The following is a 24,278-nucleotide window of genomic DNA, read 5'->3' on the forward strand; positions in this document are numbered from 1 at the left end:
ATTAATATATGAAAGAAGTAGAAATAGCAGTAACAAATTAATGATTAAGATAATAAATTATTTACTGTCTTTCATTTATCGGAAATCACTACCGATAGCTTTGGGTATCTACTCATTCAATTGACGGTAGTTTGCGTATTTGTATGTTTAGAATCACTCAAAACTATACTTAATTGAAAAATAATTTGATTTACATTTGATTTGTCGTGAAAAATTAACAATAATATTGAATGTTTTACTGTGACACTGGCAGTATTTTCAGATGAAGAACAGAAGATATAATTTTCTCATGAGTATTACCTAAATTGTGAACAGTACTGAAATTAGGGAGATACATTTTGCCTTCCTCCTAACAACAACAAAATGTAAAAAATTTGATCGATGAATTTGAACGTCATTTTGAATAAAATAACTCATTTACCTTTAGTGGCGGCGCTCACCCTGTCCAAATTATTGAGAGTAACAGGAATTGGAGAAACAGCAAGAATAACATCAACATCCTGCGCCCTGAGATATTTTCGTCCAACAAATATCGCCGTATATTTAACCCTTAGTGGCTGTCTACACTTCACACCTTCCCCTTCTTTCAATGGTTTCACAATACGCACTTCTTTGTTCTTAGACAAACCAACGTTGTTTTTAAAATATCTTCGCACGATAACACTAAACAAAACAGTGCTATTGTTTATAATAACAACTTCACTAGTGACTTTCCCTGTGAATACTACTTCTGCCTCTTTTATTTTCTGTGCAAAAAGTTCATTACTTCTAATAATATTTTCATCAAATTTACATCTGGGTAGATAGGTTCGATTCGAAATAAATCGGCGAGATTTTGAGTTTCGAGGGTGAACTGTCAAGAAAAAAGAAGTGATAACCGCAATAATAAAAACAATCCTTCTCATGATTGCGACCACGTGGTGGCACTATGTGTCAGTAGTGTTTTGACCGTAACAAGAGTCGCGGCATGACTGTTGCATCTAGCGTACTATACGTGCGTGGTACCGTCCTACCGCCGATAGGTACCTCTTAGGATTCCTATAAGATTGGATGCTGATTGGTCATCTGGGCCAGAACCCACGCAATAAAATTAAAGTTTAATTAAAGGTGCATATTTACTTTGCACATACGTAACCGGCTTAGCCCACAAAGAAGTGGCTAGATTTAAAATTTCTTATATTTCTTCTTAAATAAAAATATGGTATGATCTGGAAGATTATCATCAGAAAAATTTCCATTTATATATATATATATATATATATATATATATACATATATAATAAATTAGTTTTTGAAATAATATTTATCATGCCAAATATCTAGGCCATTGAGGTTTTTGTTAAATAATTTTAAAACTAACTTTGTTGGCAATACATTTTTATGCTTCTTTCAGACCATTGCAAAAATTTTATAAAGGGAGTTGAATATCGTTGATACAACCACATTTTTTCGTAATCGGTAATTACACCATAAAAATATCCACAACAAAAAGAACAAAAACTATATCTATGAACTGCCCTTAGTAGTTGCGTCTGGCATTGAAAAGACAAGACGAAATTCGATAAGCTAATAGGTGATTACTAAAACAAATCTGTTACCAGATTTTTATTCTGGAGAAGGACCTATTAGATCAGTGACAATCCATTGGTTTTGTTTCTACTGCTTATAATAAAAATATTTATTGAAATATCGAGATACAGCACCTTCGAGTTTTGACTTAAAATTTTTAGAGAAACGGAAATAGTCTCAAATGTGCCCATCTGAGCTCTGGAATACATAAAAAAATATTATTGTCAACTTTAGATATGAGGGATATCTGGTCAATAACAGAAATTTGAGGAGTATCTGATTATGAATATTTACGCTAATGATAGAATAATAGAATTTCTTGAGATGAAATTCGTCAAAATTCATATTTCTCAATATTGATTGTTGTCAGCCTGAAATAGTACTTATTAATCTGCCTTATGAAGTTTGGAAGTGAAAAAAGGGGTAATGATCTCCTAAATAATAAAAGTATTTTGGTGAAAAAGGCAGATCCATGACGATGTTCATAAAACAAGTCATTGTTTTAGGGACGATGAAGAAACCATTAAAACGAATTCAAAACGTCCTATACTGGAAACAGCGCAAGTTGTTTTCAGACAAAACAATTCAGATAAGAGTATTTGCAGAAAATAATTTTTTAATGCAATAGGCGTCAAAAATATTGTCATTGGATATGAATCTGAATCGATAACCTTCAATTTCCGACGTCCAGAACAAATACGATATTCTCTAAAGTATTAGGAAAAATCAAAGGAGGCGACCACCAAGGGAACTTCAAAGGCTCAATAACTTCCATATACTGCTCTCACAATAAGTTGTTACATGACCGGAGACGAAGGATATTGGCGTTGCACAATTGTCGTTGTATCGATTACAGGCTTTGCGAAATTAGTTCGACCATTTCTATCTGATGAAGCAAATCTGGCAATTAAATTGATAAGTGCAATTGGTTCATGTAAAAAAATAGGTCTTATTTGATTAAAAATGGTTCATTAGTAATGAAGGTATTAAAAAGTTTAGTTAAATCTCCAATTCATCACTATTTTCTATATGAATAACTTCAAAACAACTTCAAATATGTCATTGCTTACTGAAAACGGGACACCATGTTTCGCTTTTTCTTGAGCTAGCAAACCATGAATATGAAGACTTCTCCTCAAACGTATCAGGTATAATAACATTCATAATTCCAATCTCCTGGGAAAGTTTTTTTCTAGTGATTCGCTTGTATTTTATACGTAATGAAATAATCTGGAAATCGACACTATGGATAGATCAATCAAATAAAAAGTATAGAAAATGTATAAACCTATTATTTTACAAATATATTTCCAATCTCACTTATCTTAATTATATAGAACTTTTTTTCAAGTTAAAGTGGGAGTTAATAATCTTTCTAAAATTGACAAACATTTGATAAAAAACGTATACATACTAATGCGGATTAGAACATCGTTTTTGTTCGATATCATCCCAATCACCCATTCATTTGATTCGAAATACAATATAAGAACAAGGAACAGGAACAGATCTGGTCCAGAGATTCAGCAAGTAACATAGTACTATCACTACTGTCTTTCAACCTGGAGCGACTAACACAAGAGGGTATGGCTTAAAAGAGGAGACCATAGTGGCAAACAAATTTGTGTTGTATTCGACAGTAAACAGTTATCCTTAGTGTAGTGCCTTATCACATAAGGATCGATTGAAGTTAACTAGCCGATTAGCCAGCAGAGCAAAGCTCTGAATAGGGCTACAGAAGAAGCTACAACATTTTTAAGGCTGTCACTGACTTGGTCACCAAATATTATGAGCCTCAATAGGAGTGGCAAGTTATATTCAAAGACAAGTAACGTATGAAATGTATTAATATATAATCAAAGTGATGAAATAAGTATCGTTTATGCAATTAGTTGGAAAAAAGTGTGCATTTAGAGAAAACCATCATCTGTAATCGCAGGAAATCTAACAAAAGCCCAGGTGAAAATACAGGAAAAACCCTTTGAAATTGAACTCAGTCAAAAACCTTCAGAAACTTATTGAGAGAAGTGAAAAAAGGAGTTCAATATGGAGGATTAGGTGAGAGCGTTGATTATGTCTGAATAACTAAGACTGGAAACCAATTTCTAACAATGGAGAAAAAAAAGCACCATTCGCCTTGTTGAAACCCTTCGACAACTAACAATGCACAAAATGAAAATTGACATGGTTAACTGCAGTATGAGAAAGAAAGTTTGCAGATTGATATATCATCGATGTTGGGAGATTTCCAGGGCTAGATCTTCGCTATATAACTGAGACCTGGAGAAGACGCCAGGTAGACTTCGTACACTGTGCGAGTTATATCATAGAGAAACTTCTTCAACATCTTCAAGAGTGTGGCCTCCCAAACGGCAATTGCCATGTTAAGTAATTGGAGAGTAATGGAGATCACAGTGAGCACAGTAGAGCTGTAGTACAGTGAGAAGTCGCCGCAGGGGCGTTAGTCTCTCTACCATGATGTGAATATTCAACCTTATTCTCAACAGATCGAAAGTTTATCTACATATAGAATTTCATAGCTCTATTTTTTAATCCTATTATTTGCTTATTTATATTGATCTATAGATCACCTATGTCATGAATATCAATATAAGGATAACATCAACTTAGAACTTTGTTCCAATAATAAAAATTAGTTTTTCCTTTATTCCCACATCTCAAATATATTAAATTTATTAGAATTTACAGAATAGAACTATAAATTTTACCTAAATTATTTAGATGTTTTTTATCATTCATAGCTTTCTCGTTCTTATGAATGTGAACCATTTCAAGAAATTCTCTTTTTCGTGTATAAGATTCCGTTTGAAGAATTTTTGAATCTTTATAATTGAATTTATGTTTTTTTGATTTTTCAATGCAGCCTAGTATCATATTTTTATCGTATTGATAATCTCTTAGTCTATTTTCTAAATACTGAGATGATTGCCCTATGTAGACAGCGTCACAAGGCACATGATATATAATATTACTTCTTTTGTTTTTTGGTGTTTTAGATTTCGAATTAGTGAAGTCCTTTTACATATGGTAAGGAAAAATTTTATATGTTTTGATGTTTCGTTTCAGTTTTGTTTCAGTTGTATAACGATCATGATATGATTGTTGGATAGCTCTATCGGCCCAACTGATAAGCACTGATTCCTTTCAATTTGAAACAAACTGCAATCAAGGTTTTATTTGAGAATCATTTTTTAATTATCGTACTCATTCCGATTTTTTTCAAGATATGGGATTGATGTTGTTCGAGTAGAAATAAACTCTTTTCCATCATACAGAACTCATAGGCTACATTCGATTATATAATCCATTTTGTGTAATTGAATAATTATCTTATGTATTTGAGGGCTACATGAGATTCCTATGTACAATTCAGAATATGAATGTTCATCGAAATTCATGAGACCTCCAAGTAATATCACATTCGGTGAATTCAAATGTTTTGAAAAAAGGCGCGGTAGACTAACTATTCAACATTTCTTTATTGTCATAAAACTGGAATTAAAGGTATTTCATTTTTATCACACAACAAATATACTGATTCTAGCTCTCGGAGGTATGACCATAAAATAACGTACTTTATAATCGAAACTTGTGATAAAGGTGCCAGTAGTACCTGTCAGGTGTCATAAAAATACTTTTAACGCCTGCTAACTATCTCTGATCACAAGTCTACTAGAGTAGGTTCTAAAAAAAATATTTTATTAACAGTGTTTACAAAGACATATGTGAAGCTTTTGATGGCTAGTAAAAACAATATGTGAGGTGTATAAATGGTTTACTTATACTTTATTCCATTGTTTGGAATAAATATTTGAATATGACAATATAAAACAAGTTCTCCTCTTGCATCTAATGCAAATATCGTTTTGGACGATAGGAGTATCACGCTGTGAATCGTTAATAAATTGAAATACCTATTGAAAAGGTTTGACCTATCAAGCATTTTACTGCAACTATATATATATATATATATATATATATATATATATATATATATATATATACAAACTTTCTTCCAATTTGTACCTATTTTCAAAGTAATCTCCATAATCACATTTCACTAAATAAAAAATAAATGAGTTGTCCGTTAAAGGGTTAAATCAGATCGAACAAATCAGTATTGAAAAAGAATAATGGAGTAATATATGTATGGGAAAAATGAATATTTAGCTCCACACATTACAATAAAACGCAAAATTCGTACTGCCTTGACATCAAAAATCTATTGTTTGCCAAAGCTTCATGGGGAAAATATACCACTAAATACAATAATGTGTTCAATCACATTTCATTCCTCTTTTGCTATTTTCATCTAGCATTTTGCAAAAAATTGCCAATAAAAACAAGTTTCTTTCCATTGTCAAGAGACAATAAGAAATGAACAAATCCCAGACGATTATATATTAATTTGTCTGCATGTTATTATTATATTTGTGTATAAGATTTGTTCCAAACTAAACTGATCTTCCAATGGTACCTTAAGCAAGACACTTCCAGAGAATTTGAAACATTCACGGAGGTTTGTTCTCTACAGGCGTTTCAAAAACCCAAAAACAATGCGATATGGTAACAACCAAATATGATACACTTTTGCATTATACACAACATAAGAGAAAATATTCAAAGCAATGAAATCACAACACCAAATCCATTAAAGAATTTATTTACGATAAAGATATAAGTGCTCTTGCACAACGGGAATAATAAGCGGCAAAAGATAGAAGTGCAAGTTCTACTAAATAAAAACAAAAAATGTTGGTATCTGTAACCTACATTGTTGTTGACTACAAAATAAATATGCTCACAAAATACTCATGAAACATATTGATCTTAAATCAAAAGAAAAGACAAAAATAGTCACGCTAAGAAGAATAATTAGGAACCTAAAATGAGAAACGAAAAACCACTGTACTAATCATTATAACGTCTGCAATACAAGAATGCTGGTTTCAAAGATCATAATCAAGAATATTTTAATCTATGTCGGTAAAATGATTTTGATACATGTCAGTTACCTAAGTCATTACCAGAAAGATCTTTCAAATTATGAACTAATTTAGAAATTACTTAGTAGACAATATAAGAGTTGTATTCAGGAGCAAATTTAGCTGCAAAACATAATTCTTTCTCCATAACCTTTCACCAACATGTAATTGCAAATCTTTCTTCCGTAGATTGTAATGTTTTGCATTATTTTCATATGCAGTTTTCAACTTCTACAAAAAGCTTAAGAAGGGTTTCAGCGTCATATATTAATATCAATGTTAATTATGTTTCGTATTTTCGAAAATTGAACCGTAAAAATCTCCACATAATGGGGCGTTTCGAGCAAAAGCTGGGAAATAAACCGTAACGGCATGTCTCGCGGTTCTAATTGCTTGTGCCACTTTGTCTAAAGAAGTATCCTAGTTATTATGGGACGAATCATCATGAAAATAACATCTTCGATTTGTACAAATTGTCTTATCTGTTCTCTCTGTGTGATTCGCTTGAGGATTATAACGAGCGTTATGAAGAACTTTTTGTACTTTGTACAAAAAGTTTTGGCCAATGGTAAAGTTCAGAGATATGATAAATAGTTTCAGATGTGCCCAAATGAAGCGATATTGAGATATAGTAAAGATTTGGTAGCACCAATGTGTGAGAGGAGTTATATAAGGTAGCTTTCTTTTTTTTTTGGTATAAATGTAGCTCTATTACGTCGCCTCGTTGTTTCCGGCGTTTTCCTTAAATTTTTTGTTCCTGCAATGTTGTATTGGTCCTCCTTAAACAGCTCGTAGAATTGATTTTTTTGGATAATAATCGTTGTAAGTGGTTTCATCTTCGAATCCGTTTATATCGTTATCATAGCTCATGTTGGTATATTCTTTATTGAATAATTCTTCGGATGCGAATCTTGGTGGGTTTTGTGGTTGTTGAGGTCTCCAAAATTTCGGTGCTTGGTTTCGGTTTTGATTTGTAGCTTTAATACTGATACTCATCAGTGTCGGTTTCTATGCTTGGGGTTGTCCAGCTCTATTTTATTCTTGAGGTCCACTGAATTGTTGATTATTGATACTTTCTGATCTGGGGAAGAGGAATGGTTGACGTGTGCTGGTGGTCTGGGGCTAAGTTGCTGGTGCTGAGGCTGCCACTGTGGTTTTAAGTATGATGGTTACCATTGTGGTCTGAAAGTTGACGATTGCCATTGTGGAGACATAAATGGTGACTTGGTTGCTTATTGTTATTTGATTATATTATTTTCTGAATGTACTGCATTGCCGTTGATAAGTTGTCAGGTCGAATTGCTTTGATAGTTGATCCTAAGGGTTTCCAAAGCCTTGCTAGTAAATTTGTTGATGCTTGTTTATGAAAAAAGCTCTTCTTACTTGTCTTCATCTTAATTTCGCTGTTGTAAAGTTCTATATAATAGGATATTGTATTAAGCAGACACATCATTTTCTCGTAATATTGCTGTGGGTATTTATTGGGTACTGGACGTAGATTTACTAGTCTCGTGTGAGAGTTTCTTTTATTCCCATCCATAAATTGAGATAACTTCCTTAACTCTTACTATTAGCTTACTCAATATTCTTTGTAATGGATGATAATTTTGAAAGCTTTGAGTGTTGTTGTTGTCCCAAAAATGGCAAAGCAGAAGGGATGTATATATGAATTTATAAAACTCGTTGGGGTTTCCATCTTAGGGGGAAAGTATATTTAGGGGTTTGGTGTTGAATTCGGGCATTGTATAGGTTTCAAAAGGAGTTATTACAAAATTTAGGTCTAAGTATTGATTCAGGAGTTTGAGTGGTGAGTGCTTGAGGTGATCAGGTCATATAGTTGAAGAAAAAATGATATATGGAAAGTTGCTGAAGTGCATTCTGGCTGTAACTATTACTATTCTTCTATTCGTCTTAAAACTTCTGGATCAACTTCACTTGGTTTTCGAAAGACTTTTCTGTTCCTATTTTCTTATCTTCATCAACATCAAAACATAAAACATTTCTCCTTACCATATGTACAAGGACTTTCCCAACAATTATAGAATTATTTCAATAAATAAGATATTAGTATAAGTCATAGAGGACATAATACATTATCCAAATATTTCACTAAATTAAAATCTAAAACATCAAAAAACAGAAGAAGTAATATTATATATCAAGTGCCTTGTACTAATTGTGACGCTGTGTACATAGGGCAAACATCTCAGTATTTAGAAAATGGACTAAGAGGTCATGAATATGAAAAATAGAAATGCATTAACGAACCATGAGATATCAAAAAAACATAAATTCAATGATAAAGATTCAAAAATTCTTGAAACGGAATCTAATACATGAAAAAGGAAATTTTTAGAAATGGTTCACATTCATAAGAACGAAAAAGCTATAAATGATAAAAAAGATCTAAATAATTTAAGTGAAATTAATAGCTCTATTTTGTAAATTCTGATACATTGATTACCGCTATATATTTGAGATGAGGGAAGCAGAGAAAAAATTAATTTCTAGTAATAACACCTGCACAAGTACTCGACGTCAAAGCACTAACATCCGCTAACCTGGGGACTGATCACAACCTTGTTCTTGGCAAAACATTACTAAAACGTCCACAACAAAAGAGAAAACACCCACAGTTCATCGAAAAGTACAATCTGGAATCTCTTACAACGGAGAGCACAAAACTTCTCTACAAGAGCAGGATTACTAATAAATTAAAAGAGATAGATTTGAAACCAGGATGGGAAGTAGAAGAGAACTGGCAAAGTACTGCGAAATGCATCAAAGAAGCAGCGGAGGAAGCAATTGGGAAGCGTAAAATTAATGTAAACCCGATAAACCACACCAAACCATGGTTTTGTCAAGAGGTAAAAGAACTCTCTGAATTAAAAAGGAAATGTTACTTACCATACAAAAGCACACCGTCGGAAGAAACTCACGCAGAATATGTCCAAGTAAGAAACAGAGTGAACGAAAGAATAAGATCAATCAAAAGAGTATATTGGACTAATTTTACTAGCGACATGGACCACGACCTATTTGGCGCACAAAGGAAAGTGTGGAAAATGCTTCGGAACAGAAAAAACAGAAAAAAAACAAGTAAACGAGTTCGTGTCGAATCTAATACACGAAAAATTCAATATTCAAAATGACTTATGATAGAAATATTGATTAATTGAATTATTTAATTCAACATCAAAATATTGATATTTCCTGTAAGTCGTATACTGATGGTTGATTAATATTTCTATATTTCTGAACTGACCAGAAATCAAAAATTACCAGTTATTTTCCTAAAAATCTGGATTTATTCTTTCAACAATTTTTGACATAAGAATAATCCCTCTGAGTTCAGAAGTTGAAATCTTTGTTTCATTCTATCAGTCATTTCAAACAAATACCGAAAAATTCTTGCGCCTTCGATCCTCTAAGCGACTAATAATAGGGATTTTTTCCTGGGTAAAATACGAGAATAGGGTTTTAGAAGCTATTTGCTAGCCTTCTCTTTGGATTTCCTTAAAATTCTCGATAAAAGTGTGGCGCAAGGGACCTCTGAATAAATTACCATCTTATCGACAATATCTAGCCGTTTGATTGCTGAATTTGTGAGCTTTACGAGTTAAGCGTTGCCGTTCTTGTTTTTTTAGTTATTCAAATTATTGATCTCTTTATTTATTGATCTTTGAAATAAAAGACTCATTCCACCTTATCAATTATTATCATATGTGTGTCTATCAGTCTATATGTCAAAATAAATCACAATATATAGATATGTAGCAATATACTATATTCAAGAAGGCAGCAGATTAATAATTAATCAAATAACATTTGTATTAATTAATCGTGGACACTTTTCCCTATTTCTTTGCTGGCACGTAGCTTAACCTTGTATCAGAATGAGTTCAGGTTATCCACCATTGTCAAGATATTTTAAATTGAGCAAGTACTGAAATCAGTGATGTTAACTGAAAATGAAATGGATTGGATGTTGTGACTGATTTCAAATTACATCATTTGAATGGCAATAACTGTATATTTTTTTGGTTTATTCCATACAAATAATGGATTCTGTAATTTACAATTACGTTTCATATGAGATAATTATTAGTCATAAATACAATGTTTTGGAAACGTGTGGGATACATAAATTCTTCAATCTTTATCACAAGTTTAATAGACATTTTTTTGATGCATTATAGTCGAATATCTGCAGTATTACTACGTCCTGACACTAGTTTAACAAATTTTATAATCAAACACAAATGTTACAACTATTACTGTAGGCTAATAAATAAGATTGCTGGGAGAATAATTGTTCTACCCTCACTCTGTGAATTTCCATCAGCATTTATGGCATACCGTAGATGAATGTATTCATCAGAATGCAGTTTTGCCTGGTTCAATCTGATAAATTTAATCGCTTTTCATTTTTTCAGTTTTCATTTTCACGCACATATCCACATCACATTGGTGGAAGAGACGCCGACATTTTAAGATTGTCCTCATTTTCCCAAACCATCAGTCTGCATGAATAATAATTGATTGAACTAACTTTTTTGTTAGCTTTGAAACCTGTGACTGGATTTATCATCTTCATTGAAAAACTGTATCCATCTTCACCTTACCAAAATAAGATAGGATATTGTAGCGCATCAAATGATCGATGTGTTTCGGACACACGCTGCAATTGATTGCTACGCCGATGTCAAACAATATCTCGGTTTCTTCGATATTCACCAACGACGATAATAGCAACTTCGGCACAACAACGTCACGACAAAATTGTTGGCGCATTAAAACATCCCGCCTGCTCTCCTGCTGGTGTCTCATCAGCTTTGATGACTATTTTGTGATTATCACACGAAATGCGGTCCAAAACGGTCATGAATAATGCAACCAATTCATTATGTTGATGAAAAATCGTTTGGAGTTGTTCCACAATTAGGTTTTCCCACCGAATTATTGGGTGCATAACGCTGATTGACTTGTCTTGCTGAATCGCCCATAAAATAAATTTGCAGGAATGTTTAGATACTATTCGGCGTTGGCAATAACAAACCTGTTTAATGATAGCGTCAATTTGACTTGATTTCTCGCGCAACACAATCCATGAGCTCCTTTTCTAAACTCAAATACCTTACAATATTAGCATACAACGTTCATTTATCCAATAGCAAAGATTTGCTATGAACTGTACTAGATTTCTACGTTATAATTGAATGTATCTCGATAGGGATTAAACCCAACATTTCGATCTAGTTGATTTCGATTCCATCGCGTTGCTCGTCAGTTTGAATTGCTTTTGTATCTCTTTGACTCGCAGCAAGTTCTACGACATGTTTGTACGTCTAATTGCTGGCATTCCAAAAATGAAAATTCAACTGTAAATGTAAATGTACACTAAAAAATTCAGTTTTTTTACATCCTTTTTTGGGATATAATGAAACGATTATTTTACAAATATTTTTTATCAATAAAATAAATACGGTCGAAGCATTTGCTTTAAACGACATTCAGTTTTTTCACATCCTCTTTGATTATACTTGCAGTACAGTACGCATTCTGTCAATTCTACATCAAACATCATAATGTTTTTATAGTCCAAAGCGCTGAGGTTAGATTGGAATTTAATATTCTAAATAAAGTATTCTTAACTTTTCTAATTTTCGCGTCATTTTTTCTTTCATAAGAACGGTCCAGCCATACGCGCTTGATGGTGTGACCAAGCAAGGGGACATAGGAATTCATTTATATAAATATATAAATATTATAAATATATATATATTGTACAAGATTGTTTCCAAATATGCAAGTGATTTCACTTATAAATATTAGTTAACAGTTTTATGCTTCACGTGAACTTTCGATTTTTAATAAAACAGGTGATATCTGGTTATGAATGCTTCAAGTGAAACACATTAGTCATCCCTTTCACATTACTGCTTATTTCCCAAGTTCGAATACAAAATATTGGTTGCGAATTATTATTGAATCATATAGAATTTGTATGCGTTGAGTTCCTTCTGATGGCTGTTTTCTAATGGCCTAAGGCTCATTAAACAAATGGGTAGCGCTTGTGAAATATTGATTATAGATAATAGCTGGCACCCTTTGCCTACCAGGAACACGTTGTGAATACTAACCGGCACGATATTTAATTTTATATTATCTTATATTTCACTCACACTTCTACCATAGTTATATTAAAAAAATGGAATGTTAATCCGTACATCGTGATATTTTGAAAAGTTACGATGAAACATGGAAATCTACACTTATTTTTATGCAAGTCACCTTATTATCAAATAATATTCGGGAGACGCTGATGCCTTATACATAATATCATTACAATCTGATCTATCTAGTTTTCGATCTGCCACGTTAGGATCTACATTTTGTAATTCTCCTTATCCTTGTCCTATTTCCTTTCATTTATTAGTTTGTGAAGCTGTATGCGTTTTGATTTAATTTTGTTCACTAAATGGAACTAACAATACCCATCCTTATCTTTATTTATAACAAATTCGATACAACAACGTCCTGTATCACAATATTATTATTTGATGACGTTATTACCGTGATATCTATTGAAAAAAATGGAAATGGCCTTAATTTCAGATATATTATTATCTTAGTAGAATCAAAAAATTGAGTTGATAAAGAACTTATCAAATTCTAATAAAATAGTTCCGGTACGCTCATTTCAATCAATAATAAATATTTGAAAGGGGTCGAGAGTATATGTCGGTACAGTTTGGCAAATACAGGAGAGAATGTCGAGAAACGTATGTGGGGCACGAATTATGATAATGATAATGATAATAATAATAATAATAATAATAATAATAATAATGATAATAATAATAATAATGATAATGATAATAATAATAATAATAACCCCCGTGTGGGTAAGCGGGATCTCTTCATAGAATACCCCCAACGTGTCTCGTGCGTGTCGTAAGAGGCGACTAAACTGAGATTTCACTCTTATCCTTATCCTTACTTTGTTTCACGGGTCTCTTCAACCAGCCGTTATGTGGGATCACATCTTTATTCTCTCTATTTGGCCTCCCTTGGCCACCTTTTCAATTTTCATATCTTCCTTTTCCCTTGGAAGTAGGGTTAAAATGCAAAACAATTATGATGTATAATTTATGGAATAAACGGGTGAATGGGCATTGTACCACCATAACCTCTTGTCCCGTTCAGAATTTAGGTAGTGGGTCCTATTTGAAAAATGAGCTACAGACTCTCTCGGCTAGCGGCAATCGCAGCGTGACGCTGACTAGGACTGCGATAATCAAAACAAGAGAGGAACACATCACTAATTCTCCTTCACCGGCTCTTGCTTTTTCTACGGCGACGAAAGTCAATGTGCCTACGACCACAAAAACCGGATTGCCTAGGAAGCGCATTAAATGGACCAGTGAGTTGAATTCATTCATTATGCACTCCTATTACAAAGCAACCAACATGGAGACCGATATGACCACCTACCGATACGCCATTAATCGTGATTTTGTTAAGAAGTACCCAGAATTGCAGCATTTAACGAAACAACGAATAGCTGACCAAAGAAGGAGCATTGTGAAAAACAATGCTATACGCAGCAAAAAAGCATCAAATCAATCACTTTCTCGATATAACACATCGATTCTCCACCGATACACATATGGAGTTTGGACTGTCTAAGTGCAAGACTCTACAAATCGTGAAAGGTATTATAATGAACGGAGATGTGCAACTTCCCAATGGAGATATCGTACAGGCAATGGAAAACGGAGAAATCTACAAATACCCAGGCCTTCAATAGGCTAAGCTGTTGGACCACAAGCAGGTAAAAGATAGAATCCAGGATCAATACACCAAAAGAGTGAAGTCACTTATGCAATCCGAATTAAATGTAGGCAACTTAGTCCAGGCAATCAACACCTACGCCATACCTGTTTTAACGTACTCTTTTGGAATCCTGAAGTGGACGAAAACAGAGCTAGAGGGTATTCAGAGGTTGACTTGAACAATGATGACGAAGAACAACAACCACCACCCTAAGTCATCCACTATTAGAACAACATTACTCCGAAAGGAGGGTGGAAGAGGCTTGATCGACCTTATCAACCTGCACTCTCAACAGGTAATGAATCTACGTGAATTCTTTCATATTATATCGAAAGTATCAACTCTGCAACGGATTATATCCAAAGCGGATAAGTATTATTCACTTCTCAGCCTCGTATCGCCAGAATCTGACTTAAATATAGTATTGAACACCTAGAAGCCGGAACAATGGTCACTACACAGTAGATATCATCATGACCTCAACCAACCGCATGTTGACAAGAAAGCTTCAAACATCTACATATAACATCTACTTGTAGTGTATTAGCTAATACCGACTATCTACACCGGCATAACCAAGTATGCAACATAATCCACCAGAAACTGACCAACAAGTTCGGTCTTCTCAATACATATACAGCGTATTTTAGACTCTACTGTAGGTCCATTATCACCGAGAGAAAGATGACGAATAACAGACCTGACATCGTGGTGGTTGATAGAAGAGTCAATTCAGACCTTCTTATCGATATAGCTATACCGAACACTCATAACTTTATTAACAAACACCAGGAGAAACTGGTTAAATACGCGGATCTCGCAATTGAGATTGTACAGGCGTAGAACAAATGGGGAAATAATGCCAGTTATTATGTCAGCAACTGGCGTCGTCCCTAAGACCCTGCACGATAGCATCGTCAAACTGGGATTACCGAAAAACACCTTCGCTGACATCCAGAAGGCTGTAATATTGAATACTTGCCACACAGTGCGCAAGTTCATTATGTGAACGGAGCCTAATCCTTTTGATAATTTGTATCCAGGATAGGTAAATTATACTTTCTAAGTTCTAAGCTGAATAGTGCATAAGTCTTCCGCGTAATAATAGTAATATAAAGTTCTTTTATCGTTAAAAACTGACAGAGATATTTTTATATAAAGTGAGCGAAATAACTCTAGATAACTGGCCCAATATCAGAAATACTGGTCAATGTTCTCGGAGGATCAGTGTCACTCACTCGGCAAATGCAGGGGTTTACTTTGTTCACAATAAAGTGGCATGGAGCTGAATATTATCATCTTTTGTGGAGGACTGCATTGACAATTCTATCAAGAAAACAATGTAAGTACCTCAAATGTTTTTTCAGAGATCTCTTCATTTTTGAAGACCAAAGTAATTTTTGTGCAGAGATTATGGTTCCGAATTCATAAATAAAGGGGAGGTGTCTTACCATTGTCATTACGCAATTGCCCTTAAGTGGACAGTATATTATGCTGATTAAGGACTTATTTCATTGTAGAATTGCTTAGTTTGTGTTTATTAAAAGTTTATTTAATTCATGATTATAATAAAAATATCAGTCTTGTATTTGAAATTGTTGATATTTAATTATTGGAACTCTTAGTTGGGCGAACTGAGTAACTCAACTAGAAGATCTGTCTTGTGCCCAACTAGAAGAATCAAGAGGATATTGGTTGTTCCTGTGCAGTCCGAGCCAATGGAAAGGATCTTCATTCTATTGCTGTAAGTGTTTTTATGTCATTTTCTACGAATAATTTTAATAAAATAGTTTCTCCACAATTGCCTATTTTAAAAAAAGAGTATCTTGATATGATACTCTTTTTTACTAGAAAATTTATAAAAGATTTTTCAAAATTGACTAAACCGTTAACTATTAGATTGAAAAAAGATGCAATTATCAATGTAAATCATTCAGATTATATCGAATGCTTTGAAATGTGTAAAAATCTGTTGTGAATAAACCAATACTTAACCAACCTAATCAATATATATATTTATATATATATATATATATATATATATATATATATATATATATATAATGCATTTGAATCAACCCCCCAATGTGCCGCTGCTGTTATCTTGTATCTATAATCACCATTTTACTGCACACACACACACACACACACACACACACACACACACACACACACACACACACACACACACACACACACACACACACACACACACACACACACACACACACATACACATACACATACACACACACATACACACACACATACACACACATACACACACACACACACACCTGATTGAGAAAAGAATTTCGAAGAATGTTTAACTAGACTATGAATCTTTACTAAGATGAAAATGATATTTATCTAGTGAGATAGGGGATTACTAGTCGTCCGTAATGGAATTTTGATTGGGATTAGATTTCAGATTTGAGAGATGCTGGAAGAGAGATTAGGTTTTAACAGATTTTGTATGTTGTCACTTATTCTACGATAAAAAATATTGATGTATATTCATTCTGAACTTCAAGAAGTTGAGAAAATGTCAGACTATGAAGCAGGATCTCATTCATTTTTTTTGACTTCCAAAGCGACAACAAACATACGTGGAAATCATTTCAAAAAAATTGAAAAAAAATCATTTGATGTATGTCATCTACTAAGATAGTTGTGTCTTTGCAAAAATAGCTACATTGTTAATATATTACTTCAGTACATCATGCATAGAAAATATGTAGTATCGGGCTAAATTCGCCGGCCTCTGAAATTTTTTTCTTATTATCAATGATTCATAAAATTAAGTTGAAATTTCTGGAACCGTTGGCGACTTTCATATTGAATACACTGTTTTAAGCAAACCTGATCTCATTTCTTGTTATAAGTTGTGTGAGTGTGTGAATGGAAGAAAATGATTTGGAAGCAAGTCCATAAGCCACATAATTTAGTTGTTATAAGTTGATTTACTATCGTAGTTTGCTTTGGTTTTACCATGTTTTCTCGTGCAATTTGGTGGCTTTTTTGTAGTTTTATCTCAAGTTGTTAGGTACTTAGTTATCGTAACTATACTGAGATAATTTGTATACAAATAATTAAGAGGGTATTGAAGGTTTTGATCCGAATACTAATTCGTATAGAAACAGTTTTGTGGAAGTATGAATAATATGGTTGCAAAATCTAGCCAATAATACTAATGTGATTCGTTTTATTTGATATAAAGTTGTAAAAGCAGCTGAGCTGGCATCGGACCTTTTCAAAGCACTTGATTTTGAAAATTTTGTAATTTCCTTTGAAAGCATTTGTAATAAAATTGCGTGCTTGATTAGTTAAGACAGATACAGGTATGTTGTAATTGCATACGAAACAATGAACAAAAATGTTAGCAATAGTGATGATGCAGTGATTAGGACATGGAAGTGCTTGCGAGGTAAGGTTATAATACCTATAATTTCATATATGGCCATTAATAAATTTGTTTTATCGCTTATATATTTTTTGGAAATCTTAATAACCTGTGAAAGGAATAACCTGTGGAAAGGTTTGATTAACTTTTTTTAGAATTTGTGGTATTAAATTTGACTTTGATTCAGAGACTAAGCTTTTCAAGATTTCTGGGTGATGGTTATGACATCCTGTATTAGGATTTAAATAATTAATTTTAAAAAATAGTACCTGTGTCGATGATAAAATAAGAAGTTTTTCTAAGCTTAGGTGGGTCAATAAAAATATAGGGAGTCCAGCATGACCTCTGAATTGTTAGAATATTTATGTAAATTTTGATTAGGTAAGGATTTCGCTTGAACTGGTAATTTATTTTTTCTTTTATTGTAATAGTATCTCCTAGTGCATTCATGAATATGGTGTGCCATATTTTTACAGTGTAAGTTAATATTAAAATTGTTATTTTTATATGTTTGTATATATATATTCTGAGTTCCATTTCGACAAATGAAGATAGCGTGTCCACTTCTAATGAAGAAGTTACATTAACGAGTAAAGTTGGAATTTATGTTTTTTTATTTCGAAATTTCATGCAGAGACTCTACTTCGCATTTTTCATTTAGAGCAAATAAAACAGCTCCATCGAATGTTGAAGGATTTTTATATTTAACAATTATAGAGAGTTCTCAGGTTAATCCCACGAAGAATACTCTGAGTGCTTGTTCTTGCAGTAGTTCTGATTACCTTTCGCGACGTCCTCGTCTAATAGAATCGTCTATTGAAGATCTTTCAGAATATGTTCTCTGAAATAAAGCCCATGCTTCTTCATGGCATTGAAGTTTATCACCATAACATACCGTCTTTCTTTTTCGGTTAAAGGAGCCGTAATAACAAAAATTGATACGACGGTAATTGTGAGACTGATACTGAAAAACCAGTTGTCGAGAACAATAAAAGTTAATGAAATTGGATGCACTCACTGGGTAATGTTTCTTATTAATCCTCTCATTGTTTTTATGTAACGGGTTTCATATATAGAGCAGCAGTTATATTGTTTGTATCCACGGTGTTTTCGATAGTGAGCACATTTTCTTCAATTTCTATTTCATTCACTTTTATATTTCTATTCCAGCTTTTCATTTCATCCATAGAATGCCAAGAAGAAGGCAGATTGAGACGTTGTAATCTAACAAAAAGGGGTGATTCGTTGCGTGCAGTGGGCAGATTGAGACCATAGTATCATATCACTTCTTATCAATATAACTAATTAACTAACTATTTTCACCCCCTCTTTATAATTGCTTAAAAATGGGAGCCGATACGTGGAGAATTCACAAAATTAATTCCAACGGGGTTCAACCTGTGTACCTAGTTCTTTTTTGTTTATATATAATGTGGGTCATGAGGAACTTTAAATAGCTTCATTATATACTCATTATATACAGATTCCCTCAGAAAGAATATCATGAGGCTACTAAAAAGTATCAACTCCTCTTCTTCATTACTTTATAGGGTGATTTTTGAAGTTGGCCAAAAATATTAATTGATTATAGTGTTTGCACAGCTAATTTAATTTTCTTTTTTTTTCATAATGCAGTAAACTACTATTAAGCATTCGACTTGTATTAGATGAACATAGAAATTCCAGGAATAGCTTTCGAAATAGTTATTTTCCTAACAAGTGCGGAAAGTGATACTTTCCCGCACGCGACTGCAGTTGTCCCGAACGACGCGGAGCGGAGTTCGGGCAAGCGGTCAATTTTTCAAAAATTATTTTATTCCAACAATCATAACAATATAAAAAACTGTAACTAAAAACTACTAATTATTATAAATATTAATATTGAAAACACAATTTGTTGCATTCTGTAGACTAGTAAGAATTGCCGATCCAGTGTAGTTATTTGGTTTCAACTGGAAGGTAGATGACGTCGATGAGGATGGATGGAATCGGTTACAGGTCGCATAAAGATGACGATGACGGTGACGGCAACGGTTTTAGGTCAGTTGGCAGGTAACAGCTCAGAATTAGTTTCATTTGCAGCCTTCAAAATGGCTTCGGGAAGTTCTTCCTCGGTTGATGATGAAATAATATTATTGTATCGGATTCGGTTTAATGTGGTTTAATTTAGAAGAAGATTGCACTTATTCGGTCACTTCCAAGACGTTTTGAACAACTTTGACGTTTTAGTAACAATTACATGGTTATATAAAAAATATCTGTATTATTTTATATTTTCAAAAAATTAAAAATGCTACAAAAAGCTAGAAAAGGTTTAAATTTTGTTTGATGGACTATTTCGTAAATATTTATTTACCTGTAGTAACAATAATTATAATCTCAGAAGTGAAAAACTATCTAATATGGTCAAAATGTGCATAATTTTACTTTCCCGCACTAGTGCGGGAAAGTGACACTTTCAAAACTAAAATGCGTGCGGGAAAGTGGGTTAAAACGCACGGTCGTAGAAAAAGTTAATTTAGGGGCTCATATTGAAAATTGCACCCTATATATTATTTTCTCAATGCAATAAGTGATTTTACAACTACATAAGTTGTAATAACATTGTTATTCAATTTTTAATGAATGAGCAAATTAAATCTGAACAAATTTTATGAATTTCAAGTATTTTAAATGAAATAAGTACCTAAAATATAATCTAATGTTTAAATCCATTTACATTCTTCACTGTCACCCTGTATTATCTCTAATAGCGAAATCAATTGTTTTTCTATTTGGAATTTTCAGACAAAAATTGCATTAGGGCATTATCTTTTATAAATGATAAATTATATTGAGTCTTAGTCAAACCTCATGTATGTGTTATTGTGTATTGATTTTGAATAATAATACATCAAATCTAAACAAGTCTAAAAACTTCAAAAATCAAGATTCTTCTTTATTGTGGTTTTCCTAATAATGAAAGTTTGAATTTATAGTTTAGTGAATAGTGACTAGAAAGTCAAGAGTTATAGCTAAATAAAATCCAAATTTAGTAGTCATACATACATGCAAATCGAATGATATAGTGTTAACACAGAATTATGTTTCCTTAGGCTTAGCTGTAATATCACTTTTTAGTAATTTTCATTTAAATATTTGTCTAACAGTTTTATAAGAAAAATGGCGTGGTACAAGTGAAAATTACAAATTTGATAATAAATCTCAGACTTAATAAGAATAATTTTTTCAATACATATTTGGATAATATTCAGTCCACTTAACATGTTTCACATCAATGCAATTAAAACACACAGATACTTTTCTAACGTGATGCGGTTGCTGTATTAGAAAAACCACAAACATTTTGGCTCGGAGTGTTCTAAAGGTAGTTGTTCATCCAATTGTAAAATATGTATAACACGATAATTTTTTGAGTTTTAAGTTTTAAGAATAGAATTTGAGACTGATAAAGTTGCAATGAATGACGTTTCAGCTCATTGTCTTATATTACGTGAAAAAGAATTTTACACGATCGAAGGCTGTGAAAGATGTTCAAAAATCATTGTATAAACCATTACACTCAGCTAAATAGGTATTTGTCCAGAACATACGAAGATGCGACTAGTTGTTTGGATGAACAACCACCTTTAGAGCCAAAATGTTTTTATAATAAAAACGAGTTATGTGTTTGTGCACTATCAAATGTATTATTTTTATATGCTTTTCAAATGAAATATTTTTTTTATATTTTATTTTCTTTCGTGGGGGGAATGTATGTGTACATACACTAGCAGACTGGATGGCGACTGCATCGTTTGCGGTTCTTCTAATACAGCAACCGCATCACGTTAGAAAAGTATCTGTGTGTTTTAATTGCAATGATGTGAAACATATGAAGTGGATTGGATCAATCCGATCACTTTGCATTATTAATATATATGAGAAAGTAAGAATGATGTATATCCATTGTTTTTTTACCTAAGATTATCTAAATTTACAATTTATATTGATATGTGTGTTGATGACGCAACAAAATTATTATTTTCACAATACAATTATATTGTTATTTCAATCTGGGTGTGGTTGCGTTTGTTCCAACAATAATTATTAATTATCACGATTAATATTAAATAATGTGAGCATCTCCGATTATCGCTTTTCGCGGTTGGAGTCGAGGGTTTTTGACGTTATTTAACTTTTAATTCTAATTTGTGTGTGCTTAGAAGTCATCAAAGCAGTGATAATTCCACAAATTTTTTTACCATCAATACTAGTAGTGTATGTGTGCGCACCAGTGTATAATAGGTGTGGTCTGTCCATTTCCTGTAATGCGTTACCTGCAACAATACTTCTTAAATGTCTTTCATCACTCCTTTGTGTTTAATTGAGGTCGCATGACCTCGTATAACTGTCTATCATCTGTATAATATCCTAAATGTAAGTACCGTTTATCCCATTTGTAAATGTATATGCCTTTTGAATGCCCTTTTAACATAAATAGTTCTTTTAAACCCTCTATAATAGTAGTGTATGTGTGCGAACTGGTGTCTGATAGGTGTATCGATGTCACAAGGGCATTAAAAAGGTATAATATTCTCTATGTGGAGTAAAGACAATAATACCTTTCCAACATCGATAGTATTTTCCAGCCCTACATATGTCTTTTTGATGCCCTTTTGACATTGTTAGTATCTTTCGCCATTTGTATGCCTTTTTGATGCTTTTTTTCACATCAATAGGATTTTTTTCGATACACCTGTTCATGCCTTTTTAGTACATGCCCTTTCAGTATCGATAGTATGTTTCTGATACTTCCTTACTATATCAATTTTTCAATATATCCCACCTTCTTCAAGATACTCCGTATTTCTATTTCCGATGTTGAGTAACCGTTCTCGCAATTCTACTGTTAGAAGCGAGTGACGCCACGGCGACCTTTGAATGCCGGGTCCAAGTGCCACTATCTCTACTATAATTGCTGCACACATATCAGGGTTTTCCGTGACGTGATATAACATTGTTTGATTTTATTACCTCTACCTATTCGATCCTCAATTAAGAATGGACCAGCATAGTCAATACCTATCCAGTGAAAGGGATAAATAGAATCGGTTATTAGCATTAAGAGGGAACTCATGAGCTGATTTACTGGTTTAGCTTTTACAGTCAATTGGACAAAACTGTTCTCTCAGGAAAAGTTTTGGACCTGCATGCAATAGCCTTTTATGATTATCTATGAGAATAAAATTTTTTAAATGACTTTGTTTCGGTAACAACAACAACAATTTTTTTTGTTCAAGTAAGACTTTTGATAAATGTAGCCGACCTCTAATTCTATAATTAACCCTTCATCATCTATGAATAGAGTTAAGTTAAAAAAGCTACTCGTTGCTTGTACTTGCTTACCATATTGTAATAATTCAATTTCGTATGAAACTCTCCAAACTGAATCAATTTAATTAACTTGGTTAATGTTATACCTAACTCGGTAACCGTTAAAGAGTCATAATTTCTTTCAGATTTTGGTAATTATTTAAAAGCCGGACGCACCAAGCAAAGAGTCCTTTTAGTCTACTAAATGAATAAAAATTCATAATTGGAAACATGTTATGATAACTGAAAGCATGAAATGAACCAATTTGAACACGTGCTTCTAATGTATTATCCGTGACAGTTTCAAGTGAAGGTTTTATCCACTGGTCGAATCTCAAAGATAGCTACCATGCCTAAGATTAGACTTTTCTGACAAATCTGGTAAAAGACTCAGAGTTATTGAATCACAAAGATTTTTAGTTGATGGAATGTAATACCAGCTGTCGGAATTAATTGAAGTTTCCTGATAAACGATTTGTGACAAAGTTTTCCATCTCCCAATTTTAGAGTCACACCAATAATATTCAGATGTCAGTTTCACATTAATAAACGATTTGTATTTATCCACTAATTGAGCTGAGAGTACAGCTGCACAAAGTCCTAAGCGCCGACAAATTTCTTAGTGGAGCTACTCGAGACTTCTCTGCTAACAATAAGGTTTTTATTTCATTGTTTTGATTTATAGATCGTGGATAAATGAATGCGCTATAGCCTTGCTCTGAAGCATCAGAGAAGAGTGAAGCTCGATTTAAATTGCGTTAGATATTAGAATATGACGAGGAATTTCTATTGTGTGTTATTTTCAATTGATTTTTTACAATGAAAGTGTATGAAAATGAATCCGCGACTTTAAATTCCTTTAAATACCTAACATTTTTCAAATTACTACATACGTCAATAGTTTCATTTGCTACATTATTAACGTTGTCATTGAGGAAGTGTAAATTTACATTTCTCCATTAATGTAGAGAAAAGCCTAAAGATTCTAGTATAATGCTAGTGTCTGTATTGTTTGGAGGTCAGTAATTTAATTTGTCCATCTCAAAATATCGTCGACAAAGGAATCTTCGTTAATCTTCGTTAATTACCCTAGAATCGCAAAAAAT

At 32.9% G+C, this 24,278-nt stretch overlaps 1 protein-coding gene across 5 annotated transcripts in view; it reads right to left on the reverse strand.

The window, feature by feature from the left end:
* LOC130894048 (agrin-like) overlaps positions 1 to 24,278 on the reverse strand; it is a 451,778-nt gene that overhangs the window by 397,019 nt on the left and 30,481 nt on the right. The window contains exon 1 of one of the 5 annotated variants that reach the window (XM_057800634.1): positions 422 to 973. The exons of the other annotated variants lie outside the window; for them this stretch is intronic. Coding sequence (XP_057656617.1) covers positions 422 to 905 — 484 coding nt within the window. The 5' untranslated portion in view covers positions 906 to 973. Of the gene's footprint in view, positions 1 to 421; positions 974 to 24,278 lie in introns of those variants that run through there. 5 annotated transcript variants of the gene reach the window in all.

Source organism: Diorhabda carinulata, chromosome 1 (assembly GCF_026250575.1).
Source record: "Diorhabda carinulata isolate Delta chromosome 1, icDioCari1.1, whole genome shotgun sequence".
In the NCBI taxonomy this organism is placed as follows: Eukaryota; Metazoa; Arthropoda; class Insecta; order Coleoptera; family Chrysomelidae; genus Diorhabda; species Diorhabda carinulata.